Source organism: Salvelinus alpinus, chromosome 13, assembly GCF_045679555.1.
Source record: "Salvelinus alpinus chromosome 13, SLU_Salpinus.1, whole genome shotgun sequence".
Lineage (NCBI taxonomy): Eukaryota > Metazoa > Chordata > Actinopteri > Salmoniformes > Salmonidae > Salvelinus > Salvelinus alpinus.
The window spans coordinates 9,485,517-9,509,561 of record NC_092098.1 but is presented as its reverse complement, the minus strand read 5'-3'; the positions used below and the strand labels follow the sequence as shown (position 1 = coordinate 9,509,561).

At 41.5% G+C, this 24,045-nt stretch overlaps 1 protein-coding gene and 2 long non-coding RNA genes across 4 annotated transcripts in view; 2 read left to right on the top strand and 1 right to left on the bottom strand.

The window, feature by feature from the left end:
- LOC139536966 (ADP/ATP translocase 2-like) overlaps nucleotides 1-10,222 on the bottom strand; it is a 25,704-nt gene extending 15,482 nt beyond the window's left edge. The window contains exon 1 of the mRNA XM_071337736.1: nucleotides 10,038-10,222. Coding sequence (XP_071193837.1) covers nucleotides 10,038-10,148 — 111 coding nt within the window. The 5' untranslated portion in view covers nucleotides 10,149-10,222. The remainder of the gene's footprint in view (nucleotides 1-10,037) is intronic.
- On the top strand, nucleotides 2,422-10,116 carry LOC139536969 (uncharacterized). Its single transcript, XR_011667438.1, has 3 exons — nucleotides 2,422-2,674; nucleotides 6,502-6,573; nucleotides 8,874-10,116. It is a non-coding gene; the product is annotated as an uncharacterized lncRNA (long non-coding RNA).
- A 429-nt stretch (nucleotides 10,223-10,651) lies between the features above and the next one.
- On the top strand, nucleotides 10,652-23,412 carry LOC139536968 (uncharacterized). 2 transcript variants are annotated; one of them, XR_011667436.1, is made up of 5 exons: nucleotides 10,659-11,138; nucleotides 14,810-14,932; nucleotides 20,940-21,113; nucleotides 21,258-21,347; nucleotides 22,626-23,412. It is a non-coding gene; the product is annotated as an uncharacterized lncRNA (long non-coding RNA). The 2 variants fall into 2 exon arrangements; XR_011667437.1 differs by having other exon boundaries at nucleotides 10,652-11,138; nucleotides 14,810-21,113.
- Nucleotides 23,413-24,045: the final 633 nt, after the last annotated feature.

The following is a 24,045-nucleotide window of genomic DNA, read 5'->3' as shown; positions in this document are numbered from 1 at the left end:
GTTTTTAAGTGGCGGGGACTGGGAAACTAGTCAGGATCGAGGGAAAGATGAACGGAGCAAAGTACAGAGAGATCCTTGATGAAAACCTGCTCCAGAGCACTCAGGACCTCAGACTGGGTTGAAGTTTCACCTTCCAACAGGATAACGAATGTAAGCACACAGCCAAGACAACGCAGGAGTGGCTTCGGGACAAGTCTCTGAATGTCCTTGAGTGGCCCAGCCAGAACCTGATTGAACATCTCTAGTGAGACCTGAAAATAGAGCAGAGACACTCCCCATCCAACCTGACAGAGCTTGAAAGGATCTGCACAGAAGAATGGGAGAAACTCCCCAAATACAGGTGTGCCAAGCTTGTAGCGTCATACCCAAGAAGACTCGAGGCTGTAATCGCTGCCAAAGGTGCTTCAACAAAGTACTGAGTAAAGGGTCTGAATACTTATGTAAATGTGATATTTCAGTTTTTTATTTTGAATACATTTACAAAAAGTAAATAAAAAACTGTTTTTGGTTTGTCATTATGGGGTATTGTGTGTAGATTGATGAGGGGGAAAAACAAAGTAAAGGGTCTGATTACTTATGTAAATGTATACTTCTGTCTATATATATATATATATATATATATATACTGTATATATACACACACACACATTTGAAAACATTCTAAAAACCTGTTTTTGCTTTGTCATTATGGGGTAGTCTGTGTATTGTAGATTGATGGGGGAAAAAACTATTGAATCAATTTTATAATAAGGCTGTAACATAACAAAATGTGGAAAAATAAAGGGGTCTGAATACTTTCCGAATGCACTGTACATTTGCAATAGGGCTGTGACCATGTTCACAATTGATCATTTCCAATTTAATTAACAAAATTTGGCCATTAATAATTGCATTATAACACAAGGCTACAACAACAAACTGACGTTATAAGCTATTTATTAAATATATTTGCCAGCTCCAGGTAGGCTAGACAATTGGCACAAATAGATTTGCAATGACTCCAGTGATATAGTCATTTTCAATTTTTTATTGTATCAAATGGTAGGCTACTGTAGTCTGCAATGGCATCAGTGGCGATTTTAGCATGTCTATCTTTATGGGCCATACCATTTTTTTGGGGGGGTGGGGGATACATGCCAGCAAAGCCACTACACAACACAACACTAAACAATACATTAATTGCACTATAATAGTGATAAACGGAGCCCACAAACTGTTAGGGCCTACATAAAGCTGTCCCAACACCTTACCACTGCTACACCTGGCTATCAGCGGAGCCTTGTCTGGCAGCGAAACAGTTAATTCAGCCTCATTTACTGCCTTTAAAAAAAACATAGCTAACATGGCTGACTTTCTTAAACAAATGTGGTTTCTACTGACGATTGAGATTTACAAACTATGGCACAAGGGGACGACAAGCGGATAAGAGGCAATACGTAAATTAAGATATTAATGAGCGAGCTAGGAAGGACATAGTCAATATAACTATTTGTTCAGCACTTTTGAAATGTACAGTGACAGAATTCAGAACATGGGCCATTCTTACAGTGTTCTCGCTGTACACCAAGTCAGAACCGTAGGATAAATAAAGGGGGCATATAAGCAGACAATGAAAGCTCTTACAATATTCGATGAATACATTTCTCTGAAACAGGTTGCATATGCCATGCAATCAATCCAGCAGGATTTTTGCCATGCTCAAAACAACTTTTAACTCAGAACTGGGAAATTTGACTTACGTGAATTCTAGACAACTGGAAACTCAGGAAGAAACAAGCTCTGACTGGGAAAATGTGTTTTGAACGGTCATCCAACTCGGAATTGTAAGTTGGGAACTCTTGCCTCTTTCTAGAGCTACAACCTGAAGATCACTGACGTCATTCAACCTTGTAAAAAAACAAGGTTGAATGACGTCAGTTGTGTTGAAAGCACCATAAATCCAGGGAATGCCAGACTTTGATGACAAAATTTGCCCTCGAAGGACCGCCGCGCCACATTGCTGTTCAAGTGAACACAGCACAAAAAGGTGAGTCCATAAATTTCTTGTATGCTGCTGCATAAATTATGTAATATGCCAGAGAGATATGTATACTGCTAAGAAAGTAATACTAAGTGTATGTTGTGTAGTAAGATGTTAGTAGCCCATGTGCCTCACCCTAATATTTTGGTCTACTTTTCCCACTTAATTTCGCCTACTGTTCTGACTTGGTGGAATGTTGAATATTTATAATTTTAAGCTTGGAAAAGAGACTCTTAAACTTATACCCTGACTACACCGCTTGCACCGCGTGCGTGAGCATTGCAAAATAAATTTATGTTATTCAATTATTGCACCCACACTGCTCGCGCGCGTCTACGTTGCCAAGGGCTAAAATAGAAGTAATTCCTATTTCTGACGCAGATCGCGCTGCAAGTCCTGCCTCTCCCATCTCCTCATTGGTTTATAGAAGCAGGTACCCACGTGCCATCTCCTCATTGGCTATACCCACGTGGGTGATTGAAAGACGAACTGTGTTGCCGGTTGTCGTGGTAATACTATGAAAGTTTAGATGCCAATCACCATATAAATTCAAAGTTGAAAAAGCCTGAAAGGAGGAGAGATGACTAGAAACGATTCGGTTGACCGTTTTATAAGTGGATTAATTGTCGGAGTAGAGGACCTTGTGCGTTTCAGGTAAAATAACGACCTAACGTTTATATCTCAGGACAAATTAGCTAGCAACAGCAAGTTAACTAGCCAAATTGCTATAAATGTTTCATGCTTTTCAACCTGTCCCCAAATTAATGTAATTGGTTCAGTGTTTGTTTTGATATTTTAACCTGCGTGTCGTGATCGCGTTTGGTGTAGGGGGACAAAATACATTTATGCATGATGTCGCACGTGTGCAGCCGGTTTAGGTTCTGTGTTAAAACAATAATTGGGACCACACACCCACTCCACCGGCTAGTGATTGCTTTACAACGCTTGCAGTTAGCCACTGATTCCTTCCAAACCACTCATTGTTGAATTTTCGATTTCCAACTTGTTGTGTAACGTTTATGTCCAATGAGCACCAATATGTTTTATCTATAATTTCTCTTCATTATTTCTCTTCATATGACACGGATTAAAAAGGATTTGCCAGTAGATTATCGAGATTTTTATTTTAGCTAGCCAAGATTTTTGTCCAATCTGTAGATATAATATGATTTGACGTAATTTTATCTGTGGCCATCTGTGACCTTGAGCCTTCTTAGATGGACACTTCTAATGTAACTAAACTCAGCTAAAAAAATAAACGTCCCTTTTTCAGGACCCTGTCTTTCAAAGATAATTCGTAAAAATCTAAATAACTTCACAGATCTTCATTGTAAAGGGTTTAAACCCTGTTTCCCATGCTTGTTCAACGAACCATAAACAATGAATGAACATGCACCTGTGGAACGGTTGTTAAGACACTAACAGCTTACAGACGTTAGGCAATTAAGGTCACCGTTATGAAAACTTAGGACACTAAAGAGGCCTTTCTACAGACTCTGAAAAACACCAAAAGAAAGAGGCCCAGGGCCCCTGCTCATCTGCGTGAACGTGCCTTAGGCATGCTGCAAGGAGGCATGAGGACTGCAGATGTGGCCAGGGCAATAAATTGCAATGTCCGTACTGTGAGACGCCTAAGACAGCGCTACAGGGAGATAAGACGGACAGCTGATCGTCCTCGCAGTGGCAGACCACGTGTAACAACACCTGCACAGGATCGGTACATCACCTGCGGGACAGGTACAGGATGGCAACAACAACTGCCCGAGTTACACAGGAACGCACAATCCCTCCATCAGTGCTCAGACTGTCCGCAATACGCTGAGAGAGGCTGGACTGAGGGCTTGTAGGCCTGTTGTAAGGTAGGTCCTAACCAGACATCACCGGCAACAACGTCGCCTATGGGCACAAACCCACCGTCGCTGGACCAGACAGGACTGGCAAAAAGTGCTGTTCACTGACGAGTCGCGGTTTTGTCTCACCAGGGGTGATGGTCGGATTCGCGTTTATCTTCGAAGGATTGAGAGTTACATCGAGGCCTGTACTCTGGAGCGGGATCGATTTGGAGGTGGAGGGTCCATCATAGTCTGGGGCGGTGTGTCACAGCATCATCGGACTGAGCTTGTTGTCATTGCAGGCAATCTCAACGCTGTGCGTTACAGGGAAGACATCCTCCTCCCTCATGTGGTACCCTTCCTGCAGGCTCATCCTGACATGACCCTCCAGCATGACAATGCCACCAGCAATACTGCTCGTTCTGTGCGTGATTTCCTGCAAGACAGGAATGTCAGTGTTCTGTGATGGCCAGCGAAGAGCCCGGATCTCAATCCCATTGAGCACGTCTGGGACCTGTTGGATCGGAGGGTGAGGGCTAGGGCCATTGCCCCCAGAAATGTCCGGAAACTTGCAGGTGCCTTGGTGGAAGAGTGGGGTAACATCTCACAGCAAGAACTGGCAAATCTGGTGCAATCCATGAGGAGGAGGTGCACTACAGTACTTATTGCAGCTGGTGGCCACACCAGATACTGACTGTTACTTTTGATTTTGACTCCCCCTTTGTTCAGGGACACATTAATCCATTTCTGTAGGTCACATGTCTGTGGAACTTGTTCAGTTTATGTCTCAGTTGTTGAATTTTGTTATTTTCATACAAATATTTACAAATGTTAAGTTTGCTGAAAATAAACACAGTTGACAGTGAGGACGTTTCTTTTTTTGCTGAGTTCATATATATATATATATTTATTTATTTTTATCCAGAACATTAACCATGTGTGTTCTCTCGTTTTGTACTGTTCTGTAGTTTCGACCCAATGATTAGTCTGACAAACAAAGAACTTTGCGTGCTGCTAATAGCCCTTGTGAAAAACAAGTGTTTGAAAACATGTTATCTAACATCTAAGGGGCTTTTATATAATTATAATGCAGGGTTAATAATAATAATAATAATAATCGTTGGATAACAGATCGGCTCTCTGAACTCATTATCTTCAATATAATCAATAATTCAAAAGGTTAAACCCTTAGGTTTTAGGCCTGCAATATGTCATGGAAACATTGTTTTAAAGTCCTCTGGTGGTTACAGTCCTAACCCTGGAACGGTTAGCACCATAGAAAGAAGCTGCCTTGATGAAAACTATGTCCATTTCGTCTGTTCTCTTATTTATTTTATTTATTTAACCTTTATTTAACTAGGCAAGTCAGTTAAGAACAAATTCTTATTTACAATGACGGCCTACTCCGGCCAAACCCGGACGACACTGGGCTAATTGTGCGCCGCCTATGGGACTCCCAATCACGGCCGGATGTGATACAGCCTGGATTCGAACCAGGGACTGTAGTGACGCCTCTTGCACTGGCTCTTTGGGTCTTTGGTCGCCATTTTTTGAAATAAACAGCTAGTTTTTTAATGGTAACTGTTTTAAGGGTGGAGTTTGGGGCAGGGTGAGGAGTACTGAAAAGGTGTGACTCCAGATTATAATAGGCCATAAGTATACAGCAGATCGCTGATTGTCGTCACTTTGATTATGCTGTAACAACATACAGTAGCACCATGACCAGGATCTCGATTCATTTAAGTGAGCAGATTAGGGCTCTCAGGAGGATCGGAAAATTGCGTGTCGATTCATAAATCATGTGCCATGAAATCGGTACATCGAAAATCTCTTCCCAACTATTTTTAAATCTATATGGCATAGCTATCAATTTTTTGGTCCATAACTCAAACTGGTATATATATTTTTATTTATCACAATTTTCTTTAACCAATTTTGGTCTTTAATGCAGGGCCGACAGACAAGTTCCTTACCTTTCCCCCTTCCAATTGATAAAGGTTACAATTGATACAGTTTTTTTTTATCAATTAGTATATTTGAGTTTAACCACAATGTTTATTGTATTATTTGTTCTGTATTTTCTGGTGGATTAAACCGAAATTGCAACCAACTTTCTAAGGCTTATTTAAAAAATAACCGAAAGTGAGCGGTTGTAATCTGAATAAAGGGAAAAAGGCCATTCTTGAACATGGGATGAAACATTCTTACTAATTTTTAAATAAAGCCAGTTTGTTATTTAGAATTATTTATTTCTGTTTTTAGAGGGAGAGAAACCAAAAGCCCACCGTGCCTATTTTTCGAAAACCGTCAGTCCACATGTCAAGTGTAATTCCCCCATATTTACCCAAGGCCTCTCTTATTTTGTTGTTGCCTGATATTGCCAGAGAAGAGAGACTCTCAGACTGAAAACGCCTCCTTTAATTTATGAAAAGATAATCAATTTGTGCCACAGTTGAGACTACCGAAAGATCAGCGTTCTAACTCCCCCTTGTGATAGTGTGGTGTAATGACAGAATGCCACCATCTACCACTAATGGTCGCGGCATAAGCTTGTAACTTTTAAAGGAAGATCCACTGTAGCATCTAACAATTGGATTTAATTATTTCCTGCACACCGCTTGATGATGCAAACAACTCATTTATTTTCAGAACCGTCCACTGACCACGGATTTACCCTCCGACATGGTAAAAGCGTAGCAAAACAGTCCCAGACACAAGTCGGTAAGTACGTCACACGTGGGTTTTTACGAAAGATTGCCGCTCTCGAGCTGTTCTCACTCTTGGTGTGACGAATCATTCCTTTAGTAAACGTTATTACTGCAGTGGGTTTGTAACATGTGCAGCCCATCTGTGGTATTCATTTATTATTGGATGACGGGTCGCAGTCATACCAGTTATTTTGGTTAGAAGAGTGCTCTTACAATCTGTATTATATTTGTGTATGCATACCGAGTATTATAGCTCGTTAATGTGCCTTTTCAGGGCATTTGGCCTGTCAAGAGAGTTAGTAATTATTAGTTGGTCAAGCCTAAGATGGCGCCGGAGCACGTTACGTTGGAAATTGTGTTAGGTCCCACTCTTTCCGGGGTCCTTATAGGAATTAGTCATATTCCATCCATTCAATCCTTCATAATGCCCTAGGCATTAATGTGTTAATACTTCCACCTAGTGGTGCTTTAGTTTCAGCCCTTTATATGTAGTAACATGGTTATAGTGATGCCTTTATAGTTTACACAACCGGTCAAAAGTTTTAGAACACCTACTCATTCAAGGGTTTTTCTTTACTTTTACTATTTTCTACATTGTAGAATAATAGTGAAGACATCAAAACTATGAAATAACACATATGGAATCATGTAGTAACCAAAAAAGTAACCTAATATTTTATATTTGACATTCTTCAAATAGCCACCCTTTGCCTTGATGACAGCTTTGCACACTATTGGCATTCTCTCCCGAGTCTGTACCAGAGTTGCAGTGATGGGACAAGACTGTAACTACCAATTGGATATCACGAAATTGTGGAGAAAAAGGGGTAAAAACTACTACAAAACATTTAGAGGTGAAGAGGACGTAAGGAATCGAAGAAAGACTAATTGAGAAAGAGCTTATCCCTGAATCCCAAATCAACCCTAGCCCTTACACCATATACACTTGTGTAGACCTGAGTAGATTGGATAGGTGCAATATGGGGACAATTCAACTTGCCTGGATCAAATAAAATAAAAAAATTCACATGTGCCGAACAACCTTACCATGAAATGCTTACTTCCAAGCCTTTAACCAACAATGCAGTTCAAGAAAGAGTTAAGAAAATATTTACTAAATAAACTAAAGTAAAAAATGTCATACAAATTAACACATTAAAATAACAATAATGGGGCTATATACAGGGTGTACCGGTACCGAACCAATGTGCGGGGTACAGATTAGTCGAGGTAATTTGTACATGTAGGTAGTGGTAATATGACAATGTATAGATAATAAACAGCGAGTAGCAGCAGTGTAAAAACAAAGTGGGGGGTGTCAATGTAAAAAGTCTGGGTGGCCATTTGATTAATTGTTCAGCAGTCTTATGGCTTGGGGGTAGAAGCTGTTAAGGAGCCTTTCGGACCTAGACTTGGCCCTCCGGTACCGCTTGCTGTGCGGTAGCAGAGAGAACAGTCTATGACCTAGTTGACTGGAGTCTTTGAAATTTTTTGGGGCCTTCCTCTGACACTGCCTAGTATATAGGGCCTGGATGGCAGGAAGCTTGGCCCCAGTGATGAACCCTCTGTAGCGCCTTACAGTCGGATGCCGAGCAGTTGCCATACCAGGCGGTGATGCAACCGGTCAGGATGCTCTTGATGGTGAAGCTGTAGAACTTTTTGAGCATCTGGGGACCCATGCCAAATCTTTTCAGTCTCCTGAGGGGGAAAAGGTGTTGTTGTGCCTTCTTCACAAGTGTCTTGGTGTGTTTGGACCATGATAGCTTGTTGGTGACATGAACATGAAACTCTCGACCCGCTCCACTACAGCCACATCAATGTTAACGGGGGCCTGTTCGGCCTTCCTTTTCCTGTAGTCAACGATAAGCTCCTTTGTCTTGAGGATGAGGTCGTGGGTGAACAGGGAGTACAGGAGGGGACTAAGCACGCACCCCTGAGGTGCCCCAGTGTTGACGATCAGCGTGGCAGATGTGTTGTTGCCTACACTTACCACCTGGGGTCAGGAAGTCCGTCAGGAAGTCCAGGATCCAGTTGCAGAGGGAGGTGTTTAATCCCAGTGATGAGCTTTGTGGGCACTATGGTGTTGAACGCTGAGCTGTAGTCAATGAACAGCATTCTCACATAGGTGTTCCTTTTCTCCAGACGGGAAAGGGCAGTGTGGAGTGCGATTGAGATTGCGTCATCTGTGCATCTGTTGGGGCAGTATACGAATTGGAGTGGGTCTAGGGTCTACCTGTAACCTGTGTGTTTTCTTTCTGCATCCTTCTATGCCCCTATATCTTTCCCTTTTTTTATTCTGCTATTGTTCTTCAGGATCTAGGGTTTCTGCCATGCTCTGAGACGCGTACCATATCCCTTCCCCAGACCTGGATGCACCTGATGTCCTCCATGATCCCACTGTTCATTACATTATCTACAGCTACCCCACTTCTGACAAGACTGCCCCCCTCTCATATGTACTTTACTTTTTTTTTTTTAAATACATGATTGAACTTTTTTTTTTAAATGGAACCTTTATTTAACTAGGCAAGTCAGTTAAGAACAAATTCTTATTCACAATGACGGCCTACCCAGGCCAAACCCGGACGACGCTGGGACAATTGTGCGCAGCCCTATGGAACTCCCAATCACGGCCGGATGTGATACAGCCTGGATTCATGCTTCTGTTTCCTCAACTAAATTGTATTTGATTGTTTATGTGTTGATGTTAGCCTATACTCATGTATTTCATTCTATATCTGCCATGTGGGCGTATCAAATTAACAAGTCCATGACACACTTGTTCCACAAAAAACGACTTTTTCATATTATAATCTTAGAATATTGGCAGGTTGTTTTTTTCCACAGGCTGTTCGTTTAATTAATTGTTGTAAATCCCTTTTGGTATGTGTGAGTTCAACATTATTCACCTGTCCTGCATTATATTCCACCACAAGTGTACTGGTGTATTACTGCGCTATGCCTATGCCGTGGAGGAAGGAAGGTAGGGGAAGGGATTAATTAATTACAATAGGACTAATAGCATACTTTAAGACAAGGGAAAATAAAATAAAACATGGCAGCCAGAGGAGCCAGTGTACGACTTGAACTGATTTGCACATTAATTAAGTGTTAATAGCTTCATGGGAGCTCACTTCGCGATCTGAAAGGTGAGTTAATGTGCAGTTTACAGGGGGGGTTAGCGACCTGGTGCCCAAAGCGAGACCGTCATGCGAGACTTCCTACCACTTTCCCCAAAGCAGGAGTATGGTGCAGTTGGGACAAAAGTTGGCATTCAGACATTTAATTGATAGTGAGGGACACATTAAACTTTACATCTGGTAAGTAGAGTTCCTAGAGATTAAACGTTTTTTTGTGATCCGGCTATATTGTGGTAGGGTTATTTTCCGTCGCCATAACGATGCACAGCTCAGGGAGCCCAACCAATACACATACTCCCGATGTTGTGTCTCAAAGCTACTACGGAACCATAGCTACCTGAAGGAGAAGCTTGACTCTCTCGATGGGAGCAACCGCAGTTTCGGAGATGGCAGCGGAGATTCCACCAGCCAAGAAATCCTTTGCGAATGAAATTGCGGTCTCATTCATTGTGAGATGTTGGAAGATGACTTGCAGACGGAACACCCAGATATCCCCTCTGCCCTCCAACAGCAGGTGGCAGGTATAACATACACCGACTTTCCTGGCACAACCTGTTAAAGGGGCAATCTGCAGTTTCTACATACATTTTTTATGACATAATTGAATATGCACCCACTGATTCTTGAAGAATAACTTAGAAATGCCTCATGAGCTGTCGTAGGCCTACCCCATCAGAACCCAAAATATAAGCTTGTTTTACGCCAATGTTTGTAAACAAAGTAAATGTAAACAAACACTATTTACCCCCAAACATGGTTATAACTATCATGTTGATGGCATGGATGGTCAGTCCTTGCATCCATAGCTCTGTCTATAAATTTGAGAGTGGTTACAGTTTTCCAGCCCCATCCCTTAGTTTAAAAAAATAAATAAAATAGGGGTGTAGCTTTGTTATTGTATGAATAGCTGATTGCCGCTTTAAGCGAAACACGACAATCTGCTTGCGCATGTCCTACGAAGAAGCCAATTTGGCATGGCTGCGGGTTAAGTTACAAGGTCCGTACTATCCGGTTAGGTAAGGGTTAAGGTTAGGGACTAGAGCTCTTCACAGATCCACCTGTACCCAAGACCTGAGTGGGTCCAGATCCAGAATTCTAAATAATGTTACGGGTCTGGGTCAGATCTGATATGATTGTCATGGGTATGTGTACTTTTCACTGACTTGACCGGAAGGGCCGGTACAGATCCTAACGCGACTGCTGCAGTAGAGAGAGGGAGATAAATTTTATAATTTATGCTGCTGCTCTTGCTTTTCACAAGAGGTAGCTTGTTGTTGTTGGCCAATCATAAATCAGCAAAAGTGGCAATATGCTACGGCCATAGAGCCTCCGTGTGTGGCAAAAGTTAGGAGATATCTAATCAATGGAAGATGGAATTAAAATGACGGAATTAAAAGTTCAAGGAGAAGAATAGGCTACAACGACCAAGAGCTAACAGGTAGGCTGCTACTTAATATTTCAATGGAGTTGTTCTTTGTAACTGTAGGATGAGAAAGCGCGTGCAGTGTAGCCTCAATTACCCTAATTAGCTAATGCTTACTAATTCCTGGTTTGATGCAGTCAAGACAGGTACTATGTTATCATATTTGATGATAAATAACCTAGCTATTGCAGACAGTCTATTATAGCGCGAGTTGGCTTGGTTGTTTGCTGTCTCTCCCTCCTGCCTGTTCATCCCCTTTCCCCCTCCTCCTCCCTGCTCCCCCCTGTCCCCTGTGTCACTCACTCACAGTACAACCCACCGCCTGCTAGAGCATCATATCTCTCTTCCTCCTCTCACGCTGTATCATCTCAGTTTGATAAATTAGCTTAAACAATGATTTTTCTGCTGCTTCCCTCTCTCGGATCCGACCAGGTCTGTCTATATGGAACGGGTCAAGTTGTCCTCGGATCCGTTTGGAACGGGTCTCTAAATGAAAAAAATGTGTTTATGCATATTGGGTCTTGGTGGGAAAGCCCCAGCTGAGTCTGTGGAGACCTCTATAGGGACGTCAACAATGACTGGAGGCAAAGCATCAACACAGTCAGCTTGCCTCAAAGTAGCTCTTCAGGTCATCCCATACAGAACAAGTCAGTCCATGAAGTCAATATTTTTGGCATCGTGTCATTTCCTTTTTTGGGTGTTTGGCAGCATCTCATTTATCTTTCTCTGACTGCGTCTCCATTCTCTGGTTGCATCTTAATTCTCCATACTTATCCCAAAGTGTGCACTAGTACACTTTTGCCCATGGATTTAAACGCACTCTAGCCAATGCTTACACCATTTCTATACTTTTAAATCCATGACAGGATGAAGCTTATGTCCTTAAACCTGAAGTGTGCTCTTGATCACTTGTTTTAATTAATCTGAAATAAAATGACTGGTATCCGCATTATGGTGGGAAATCCCCCTATCTCTTGTTTACACCAATGAAATTAAATGACAGTTGGGATGAAAGGAACAGATATATACAGTTGAAGTCGGAAGTTTACATACACCTTACATGCTGACCAGACCGGACACGTCGCGTGCGCGAGCGTCGCAAAATAAATTTAGAAATCCATGTTATTCAATTATTGCACCCACACTGCTCGCGCGAGCCAACGAGCGTCTGCGACGCCAAGGGCTAAAATAGAACTCATTCCTATTTCTGACGCAGATCGCACTGCAAGTCCTGCCTCTCCCATCTCCTCGTTGGTTTATAGAAGCAGGTACTCATGTGCCATCTCCTCATTGGTTTATAGAAGCAGGTACCCACGTGCCATCTCCTCATTGGTTATACCCACGTGGGTGATAGAAAGACGAACTGTTTTGCCGGTAGTCGTGGTAATACAATGAAAGTTTAGATGCGATCACCATATAATTTAAACGATTAAAAAGCCTGGAAGGAGGAGAGATGACTAGAAACGATTCGGTTGGCCGTTTTATGTGTGGATTAATTGTCGGAGTAGAGATCCTTGTGCATTTCAGGTAAAATAACAACTCAATGTTTATATCCCAGGACAAATTAGCTATCAACAGCAAGCTAGCTAAATAGGACAAATTAACGTTAGCTAGCAAGTGCAAGCTAACTAGCTAAATTACCACACATGTTTAATGCTTTTCGACCTGTCCCCAAATTAATGTCATTGGTTCAGAGTTTGTTTTGATATTTTAACCTGCGTGTCGTGATCGCGTTTGGTGTGGGGGGGGCAAAATACATTTATGCACGATAGCGCACGATGGCGCACGCGATTTGGGCAAGGTGTTAGCCAAATACATTTAATCTCAGTTTTTCACAATTCCTGACATTTAATCCCAGTAAAAATTCCCTGTTTTAGGTCAGTTAGGATCACCACTTCATTTTAAGAATGTGAAATGTCAGAATAATAGTAGAGAGAATGATTTATTTCAGCTTTTATTTCTTTCATCACATTCCCACTGGGTCAGAAGTTTACATACACTCAATTAGTATTTGGTAGCATTGCCTTTAAATTGTTTAACTTGGGTCAAATGTTTTGGGTAGCCTTCCTCCTGACAGAGCTGTTGTAACTGAGTCAGGTTTGTAGGCCTCCTTGCTCACACATGCTTTTTCAGTTCTTCCCACAAATGTTCTAATGGATTGAGGTCAGTGCTTTGTGATGGCCACTCCAATACCTTGACTTTGTTGTCCTTAAGCCATTTTGCCACAACTTTGGAAATATACTTGGGGTCATTGTCCATTTGGAAGACCCATTTGCGACCAAGCTTTAACTTCCTGACTGATGTCTTGAGATGTTGCTTCAATATATCCACATAATTTTCCACCCTCATGATGCCATCTATTTTGTGAAGTGCACCAGTCCCTCCTGCAGCAAAGCACCCCCACAACATGATGCTGCCACCCCCATGCTTCACGGTTGGGATGGTGTTCTTCGGCTTGCAAGCCTCCCCCCTCTTCCTCCAAACATAACAATGGTCATTATGGCCAAACAGTTCTATTTTTGTTTCATCAGACCAGAGGATATTTTTCCAAAAAGTACGATCTTTGTCTCCATGTGCAGTTGCAAACCGTAGTCTGGCTATTTTATGGCAGTTTTGAAGCAGTGGCTTCTTCCTTGCTGAGCGGCCTTTCAGGTTATGTCGATATAGGACTCGTTTTACTGTGGATATAGATACTTTTGTACCTGTTTCCTCCAGCATCTTCACAAGGTCCTTTACTGTTGTTCTGGGATTGATTTGCACTTTTCACACCACAGTACGTTCATCTCTAGGAAACAGAACGCGTCTCCTTCCTGAGCGGTATGACGGCTGTGTGGTCCCATGGTGTTTAAACTTGTGTACTATTGTTTGTACAGATGAACGTGTTACCTTCAGGCATTTGGAAATTGCTCCCAAGGATGAACCAGACTTGTGGAGGTCTACAAAAAAAATTCTGAGGTCTTGGCTGATTTCTTTTGATTTTCCTATGATGTCAAGCAAAGAGGCACTGAGTTTGAAGGTAGGCCTTGAAATACATCCACGGGTACACCTCCAATTGACTCAAATGATGTCAATAAGCCTATCAGAAGCTTTTAAAGCCATGACATCGTTTTCTGGAATTTCCAAGCTATTTAAAGGCACAGTCAACTTAGTGTATGTAAACTTCTGACCCACTGGAATTGTGATACAGTGAATTATAAGTGAAATAATCTGTCTGTAAACAATTGTTGGAAAAATTACTTGTGTCATGCACAAAGTAGATGTCCTAACCGACTTGCCAAAACTAGAGTTTGTTAACAAGAAATTTGTGGAGTGGTTGAAAAACGAGTTTTAATGACTCCAACCTAAGTGTATGTGAACTCCGACTTCAACTGTATATTGTTTATCTATCGCTATTATATATATATATATATATATGTATATTCCAACCCATACGTGAAGGCCAAAGATGTCATCACCTGTTTCTGAAGCCATTTCAGACTTCTTGTGTCTATGCGAAGCACAACTTCCTACCCATAACAGATTCCCTATAAGAAAACATTTGAGAGTTTAAGCAATGTACCTACACTAGTCATGATGATGATGATGGATAACTGTCCTGTGTATCAGATCATTTAAATGTCATTAATATTATATCTGCATTTAGAATAAATCAAACTTAGTTGTCATTGTCTTGTTTTTCTTTACAGATGTCATCTTTTAGAAGAAAACAAGCTACGCTGGTTTACGGAGACCTGACCAGAGGTGTGATAGTACGTACACTCCTGGAAAACAGAAAGGAAAACGCTGCACATTGCTGCTCATGCTCTCAGGTGATATTTATTTACAACGTTTCGACCCTTAGGTCTTCATCAGGCATCCATATCCCAGGGTGGAAGGTCCTATTTATATGGGCAGTACTCAGTGACATCACTTCCTGAAACAGGAGGTAAAAAATTTATAACATAGTTTCACAATATTAACATTCAATGTATCAAAATATATGATCGTACACAGAGAATGTGATCATTTTTTATAGTAATATACATACACATACAATATTCAATTAGGATTTTTTTTTAAACACAATTGAGACTATAAAAACGGTTTCAAGTCAAACTCCTTTTTAAGGCCAAGAGTTCATCCTGTGGATCCAGAAAGATTCCCGTTGAAGAAGTTTCCTCTCAATGTCCCCTCCCCTGCGTGACATCTTGACCCTTTGTATTCCAATGTATCTCAGAGAACTAATAGGATGTCCAGCTTGTACAAAATTAGCATCAACCGGATTTTTTGTCTCACCTGTCCGTATATTGCTGCGGTGTTCACTGATCTGTGTCTTTAGGCTTCTACAGGGTTTCACTATGTAAGACAACACCCAAAGTCCCTGCCCCACACACGGAGCAAGACATGGTAATAAACCTGTCCAACAGGTCTATACCTGATACATGTTCATCTGCCCTAGGTAAGGCACTATAATTTGTCCCAACATCACAGGCCAATGACTTTGATACAGTTACAGACTTTCAATTTTGTTTTGCGTGGTTTGAGATTGACTACATTTTTTGGTAATGGGGTTGCTCCCTACGCACCTGCCAATGTTAATCTATTGAACAATATTAGTAACCAGACAGGAACTGAAAACAGTGCTAATGTTTTTCCAATTGATAACCTCCATGACAATGAACTTGACTCTCGCCCTGAGGACATGACAAGGGAAAATACATATTTCAAGAGGAAAAGCACATTTTTTACCACCCAAAATAAATCCCTCTCTTGAAACATATTGCCGCCTAGTTGAGAAAGATGTACATAATCTCCTGGCTAAGAAACAAGAATACAAGGTATTCCACAATATGTTCAAAGCAGAGAAATAATCTCTTATGGAACTGAAAAATGACTCCGGTATCATTATAAAACCTGCCGACAAAGGAGGTGCAACAGTGATACTAAAAGAAGCAGACTATGAAAAGGACATTCTGAGACAACTTAGTGATGATGACTCCCAAAGTACCCTACTAATCAATTCAAGTCTCTGATCCATGATATATTGTCAACACTTTTGAATGAAGGGGATATTACAAAGACAGAATATGACTAGATTAAAGTTGCTTTCCCAACCACACCTGTCATATACGCTCCACCCAAAATTCACAAGAGCATGACACCACCTATACCAGGCAGGCCCATTGTGAGTAGTAATGGATCTCTGACAGAGAATATCTCTACCTTTGTAGACCATTTTGTGAAACCCTGGGTGATCTCCCTCCCCACGTATACTAGAGACTCGATTGATTTTATAAATGTTTTTAAATCTGTGGACCATATACCTGAAAATTCTATTCTGTGTACTTTTGATGTTACCAGTCTATATACCAACATCCCCAACAGGGCGGTCTAGAGGCCCTCAATTTCTACCTCAATGAAAGTCCCCCTAATGCTCTACCCAGCATCAATTGTATTGTGGACTTGGCGTAACTGGTACTAACCTCCAACTATTTTCTCTTCAGAGGAGACTTCTTCCTCCAGACCAAAAGGACAGCGATGGGGAGCACTATGGCTCCTTATTATGTTAACCTATATCTATTAATGTTTGAAAAACAGGTGATGCTGAATCCAGAACTTAACCCTTTTCTCTCCAATATTCTCCTAATTCTGAGATATTTGGATGACCTTTTCGTGATCTATACAGGCACCCAGGAAGAACTTTTGGAATTCCATGCTTATCTTAACTCTATGACTGAACACCTTCACTTCACCGTTAACTGATTTGTGATAGGTCATAGTTTTCTTGATGTGATGGTTATTAAGGACAAAACATCCCTCTCTACTGTTCTCTATAGGAAACCTACGGACAGGAATACCCTCCTCAGCTTTCATCCATGTCAACATAAAGAAATGTAGCCTAATTATTAATTAATAGATTTAGTTAACATTAGATAGTTAATCCAGCGATTCTTACCTATTCCTCGGTTCGGCAGTCTCGCACCAGATCATCATGGCATTTGTAGTTCTTTATGATAGCCACATTAGCAGCTAATTAGCGTTTCATTTTTGGGGGTTAAATACATGCAAATATATTGATAAAAGTCAGCTTGTCCTAGAGAGATTTACACAGTTATCAAAACGTCACGTTAGGGTAACCCTACATGAAACAGCCCTTATTTTAAGTGTTTCTAAAATCTATGGGAAAAATGAATGGTGGAAAAACTATTATTGGAACCATTTCCCTGTTTGACCTCTGGGTTTTATGGGTATTATGACTCATACTGTGGTACTCTATAGTCCACTCAGTAACAGTAAAAGGGCTCTCCAACCCTTTTCCTGGAGAGATACCCTTCTGTAGGTCTTCGCTCCAACCCCAGTTGTAACTAAGCCGATTCAGCTTATCAACCAGCTAATTATTAGAATCAGGTGTACTAGATTAGGGGGGCTGCAGTTCTGCAGCTGTGAGCTGCAACCTGGGCCTGACTATATTCAACCTGTTTGAAAATGATCGGGACACCACAAGTGCCCGTGAGAGCCATCAACCTCATATCGGTATGTTCTTACACTGTACGAGCTGCGGCGTTACATTTTACTCCGGGTTTGCTCCGATTTCCTCCGACTTGGAAAAATACGCCAAGAGCTGATCGAGAGCCATAGATCGGGCAAAACATTTGTAGTGTCCGCCTGGCTTTAGAAGTAGGCCTTATGTCAAAATTGGAAACTAATGCCACGTTCACGTCATGTCGGATTTATCTGAGGAACATCTTGGAGTGCTCGGAGCTCTGAAGGAATACAAGCACCATTCTAACCATTGACAGCCGTAATCGCAGCCATGTTTGTTGCCATTTGCAGAGGTGCGTAACGTCAGGGTTCAGCATTCGGGTCCAGAGATATTACCCGAGTCGTGAGCTGAAACCTGTCACCCTGATCCGCCACAGACTCTGGCCTGCCACCTCCCATCAGCCGCAAACTGCAATTTCAGTGGACCTCCTGCGCCAGTTTGCAGCCCTGCAGATGGAGTGTGGGGTGTCTTGGCTGGGGATGACCTTGCTGGAAAGCAGTTTTATTTTAAATTGGAAATCAAACCATACATTTCAGTGTTTTCTATGAGGAGTAGTTGTTCATTCTCCAGACAGTTGAGCTCTACAGGAAGCTCACAAATGATTCCTTTGAGGAGTTCAAACATTGGCAGTTTGAACGAGAGACTGTCAGGAAGTTGGCGCCACTCACCTCAGATGGAATAAACAGAGAATCTCAATTGCATACTCCTCACGTCCTTATTAACCTGTCTCCTCCCTTTCATCGACACAGATTGAAGTGGATTTAACAAGTGACATCAATAAGGGATCATAGCTTTCACCTGGATTCACCTGGTCAGTCGATGGAATGACAAGAGCAGGTGTTCCTAATGTTTTGTAGAGTCAGTGGCGACTCGTCATTCAGGGCAGGTGGGGCAGAGCAAAAAAATATATAATAAAAAATAAAATACTTTTTTTGGGGGGGGGTGGTTGCTTGTTTTGCATGTTATTTTGGCATTAATACGAGTCACATATCAGTTTGCAAACAATGTAAAAAAAAATATATATAATTGAGTTAATAAAGCCACATACAAACATGGTCTCTTTTTTGTTTTCTTGAGTAATGCAGGTGTTTCAGCCTAGCTCAGTGCTTTCTGTGGTCGTGGGGCAAGCCAGCAGAAAATAGGAGCGTTGTGCCGTGATTGGCTCAGTGTTCGGTCACTCATGGGGAAACTACGTCACCAGTCCATAGTAAGGGTAGACATCGAAAATTCTAGCCCTCTGGGTCCTGCCATATAGTTATATTAGTAATGCCCTTAACAAGAAGGCTCAAGGTCATTGGCCATAGATAAAATGACATTAAATCACATTATATGTGCAGTAGCTTTGATTGGACTGATCATGCCAACATCTTACTTTGAAAATCTTAGCTAGCAGTCATCATCATGAATCAAGTCCACAATCTACTGGCAAATCCTTTTTAATCCTTGTCATACAAAGAGAAGTAATGAAGATAAATGACAAATAAAACGTATCGGTGCTCATCGGCCATAAACATTTTACAACAAGTAGGAAATCAAAAATTCAACAATGAGTGGTTTAGAAGTAATCGTGACAGTTGATAACTGCAAGCATTGCAACTGGGAAGTCGGGAATAAATGAGTTCAGACTGGGAAAATACGTTTTTGAAAGGTCATCCAACTCGGAATTGTAAATCTTTGTAAAATTGTAAAACATTTGCCCACGAAGAATCGCTGCGCCACCCTGTTCAAGTGAGCACATCACAACAAGGTGAGTCCAAAAATGTCTTATATGCTGCTGCATAAATGATGTAATACGCCAGGGAGATATGTATACAGTAGCTAAGAAAGTAATACTAAGTGTATTTTGTGTTGTAAGCTGTTAGTAGCCCATGTGTCTCATCCTAATAATTTGGTCTATTTTCACCTCTTAATTTCGCCTAATGTTACTGTTTCTGACTCGGTGGTGCACATGTAGCCTATAACCTGTTTTTTGAGCAATGTCATCATCTAATATTGTAAGAGCTTTCATTGTCTGCTTATATGCCCTCTTTATTTATCCTACGATTCTGACTTGGTGTACAGGGAATGTTCTGCATTCTGTCACTGTACATTTCAAAAGTGCTGAACACATAGTTATATTGACTACGTTCGTCTTAGCTCGCTCATTAATGTCTTAATCGAAATTACGGAATACCTCTTATCCGCTCATCGTTCCCTTATGCCATCTCAATTGTCAGTAGAAACCACATTTGTTTAAGCAAAGTCAGCCATATCAGCTATGTTTTTTTTAAAGGCAGTAAATGAGGCTGAATGAACTGTTTCGCTGCCAGACAAGGCTCTGCTGATACCAGGTGTAGCAGTGGTAAGGATTCACTCCATGGTGCTGAAAAGAAAGCTCTGCTGTTGGGATAGCTTTATGTAGGCCCTAACTGATTGTGGGCACCGTTTGTCACCGTTATAGTGCAATTAATGTATTGTTTGGTGTTGTGTTGTGTCGTGGCCTTTGCTGGCATGCACCTAAAAAATGTTTTGGGTGTCTGCCCCACCAAGATTTATATGCTAAAATCGCCACTGTGTACAGTCATTGTACAAAGTCTCAGTAAGCTAATTTGTGATACAGTGAATGGTAATACACATATAGGTGAATTTGTTCCAATACTTTTGGTCTCCTAAAATTCGGGGACTATGTACATAAAGTAACTGTAATTTCTAAACAGTTCACCCGATATGGATCAAAATACCCTCAAATTAAAGCTGACACTCTGCACTTTAACCTCACAGTCATTGTATCATTTCAAATCCAAAGTGCTGGAGTACAGAGCCAAAACAACAACAAAAAGTGTCACTGTCCCAATACTTTTGGAGCGCACTGTATGTTAGCTATAATGATACATTAGATCATGTATTGAATATTTAACCACCCTGTAGTGACATTCATGAATTGCTTGACACGGTTTTATGAATGGCTTGATATGGATTTCTCCATACCCACTTTGAAGTAATGTTTTACACAAAAATGCATGAAAGAAATGCTCTTTACAATTTTTCTTTTGACATTTACAAAAACAGTCCCAATCTGATGGTGGACAGTGCCAGCCTTTCATGATTATGCTTACGATGGTGACTGGCAGATAATTACAACAACAAAAAAATGATTGATAATTTCTTCTGTTATACACTGCTTCTTTGTATAGTTGCAAACCGTTGCCCTGACGGTATTCATAAACAGCTAGCTGTAATCTGTCCTATTTCCTTAATTAAACATCACCCATTGTAATGCTCATTATGGTTTCTGATTGTACTTTACATTTCAGGTCACAGATGGTACCAGATATGTGACTGGTAGCAGGCTTGCTGACGGAGAACAAATTAAGTTTGTGGTCTTGCCTACAAAAGTTTGGGAAGATCACAAAAGAGATGACACCAGCTCATCGTGTTGACACCCTCATTGATTCCCTCCTCTATTACTAAGCCAGGGTCAGGGCAAGGTAGGAATTTATAACTGGAAATCAGTTAAGTATTGAGAGGGTCCATTTTTCAGGATTGTGTTGATATCCCATCATTTTGCACAGAATACAACGGCAATGTATTTGAAACAATCTATGAAATGTATGTTCCCCTTCATGTTTCAGCACTGGAAACACAACTCTGTCGGCAGAACGTCCTGAAGGAGGAAACCGAGGCAAAGGAGGAGTTGATGGTGCTGCTAGGCAGCATTCCAGGTTAGATTCCATGTGTTTTGCTCATATCTTTTGTTTATATGTAATGATCCCTTTCTGCCAATTCAATCAGTTGAAGATGTCATAGGCAGCACACTGTCGGACGTAGAGGTTTGAACCCGTCAGATAGAGGAGACCCTCACAGACAAGAGGATGTTGTCCCTGATACGTGGAAACTCTCGCACAGCAAGTAGTTGCTACATCTCTGACCTAAGGTTTTATCCCAATCTATAGACACCCCTTTCTGTCTGGCTTAGCCCTGCCATTCATGACAGACACGCTCCTATAGCCTACTGTGCGCTGTGTCCTGGTCCCACCATCTCCTGGATCTGCATAGCTACTCCCTGTTGCTTTATACTCTGATCACCACCTCCTGCTATCACCTGCCATTTTCCACTACATATCCCAGAAACTTAAGTGCCCCCTCCACTGCCTAGTAACCCTTTACACTCGTACCCGTATACGGGTTGAAAATAGCAGATTTGGGCGCTAATAAGAGCCTAAATTCTAACGTGGCTATACAGTAACATGCTATACATGACGTCAGAGCTCAGGCTCTGCGATTCACAGCTCTGTATGGGTTTTGACTGACAGTCGTTCTGAACTTGAGCACTGCACGCGACAAGCAGTTCCCCCCCATCCCTCCCGGTAATTAGGCAACTTTTGCACATTTCTTGTTGTCTGAGTGGGGGAAATGCTTGAAATGAAAATGACTCGATGTATTTTGAAAGATAAGACGTGGAGGATATAATAAATATCACTTTGACGTCATACAAGCATGCCAAACACCCGTGAGTCCAAAATTGCACTTCACATTTACAGTGTCAACATTTATGATCACTAACTTTGTTTGATGTATAGTTAGAAGATGACACGGCATCACACCCTGGGTGGTTCTGAACAAAATGAACCTATGTTTGTTTATTGTGAAGGAAATTCGCCGTGGCACACGCACCTGCCACTCATGACTCCTTTCGATGCTCACCAAAATGCTGTTTCCCTGGATTGCATTGTGAAAGCCTGACACTGTAAGATCCTATTTTATAACATAGCTAGTCCTGTTGGCAATATATCAAGCTTTCAAATCATGCCCACCTGACCCAGATTGCGATTTATAATGGACTGTTTTTGGATTGGGTAAACAACAATCACAGCTGACCACTCTGCTTGAAATGCAAATCACTTTTTTAGGATGCTGTCTCCATCATATTTGTCCCACTGTGTTGGTACAACTGTATATGAAAGATTTCGATCAAACACATTATTTTCAAATGTTTTTAGATGGATAAACCATTGCTGTGCGGCTCTCCAGAAATGTCAAGCGGAAATAGCAGAGAATAAAACACCAGATCGACGCCGACAATGGAAGGAACCTCAAAAAGACTGGAGTATGTGGATGTTCTCCAGCAAGACCATCCAGTCTGGTCCCAGGTGTCCAACAGCTTGGGAGACAGTCTTTATTTTTTATTTTTGTTTACTCTTTATAGTGTTTTATTTACATTTTAGAGTTGATAAGTTGGACAAATCGGGTGCTTGGGAGACAGTCTGCTACGGGCCAAGCAGCGTGTAGTGATGCTACACAACATGTGCCTTAGGGCAGCTGAGGAGAGGCACACCTACACAATGGCCTTTTTTATTGCCAGAGAGAGCTGGGGCTTTTTGAAGAGGCCCTTGCTTCTCTTGGGCAGTGTGAGGCCGAGCCAACACGCTTTCACATGGGTGCCTCTGTGCTGCTCCCAAATAAAATGCAGAACAGATTGAACTTCCAGCAAGCATTTACAATGTTGGCTGGGGGTGGTATGGTCAGGACTGATGTAGAGGTGGTGGACAGTGACCCAGAGGATGAAAGTGGTTAAGGAATGACTGTTTGAAATGGTATTGTTTGAGTTAGATATTATTCCTGTTTTCCCAAGGTATTTTTATGGAAAAGGTATAATTTGAGTTAGATTATATTATTATATTGTATTCCAGTTATGAACTATACTGAACTAAAATATAAACGCAACATGTAAAGTGTTGGTCCCATGTTTCATGAGCTGAAATAAAATATTTCCCATATCCACAAAAAGCTTATTTATTTGCACAACTGAAGAATTTCTGCACAAACTGTCAGAAACTGTAACGGTAGTTGTCATATTCCTCCTCCTCGGACGAGGAGAGGCGAGAAGGATCGGACCAATACGCGGAGTGGTTAGTGTTCATGATGAATGATTTATTATAACGGAAAAACTGAACACTGAAAATACAAAACAAATAAACGAAGTGCAGAAAACAGATACAGTACCGTGTGGTGAAAAACACAAACACGGAAACAAACACCCACAAAACACACGTGAAACCCAGGCTGCCTAAGTATGATTCTCAATCAGGGACAACGATTGACAGCTGCCTCTGATTGAGAATCATACCAGGCCGAACACAAAAATCCCAACATAGAAAATCAACCATAGACAAACACACCCAACTCACGCACTGACCAACTAAAATAAATACAAGACAAAGGAAAACAGGTCAGGAACGTGACAGAAACTGTCTCAGGGAAGCTAATCTGCGTGCTCGTCGTCCTCACCGGGGGTAACTGCAGTTCGGCATCAAAACCAACTTCAGTGGGCAAAAGCTCACCTTCGATGGCCACTGGCACGTTGGAGAAATGTGCTCTTCATGAATGAATCCCGGTTTCAACTGTAACGGGCAGATGGCA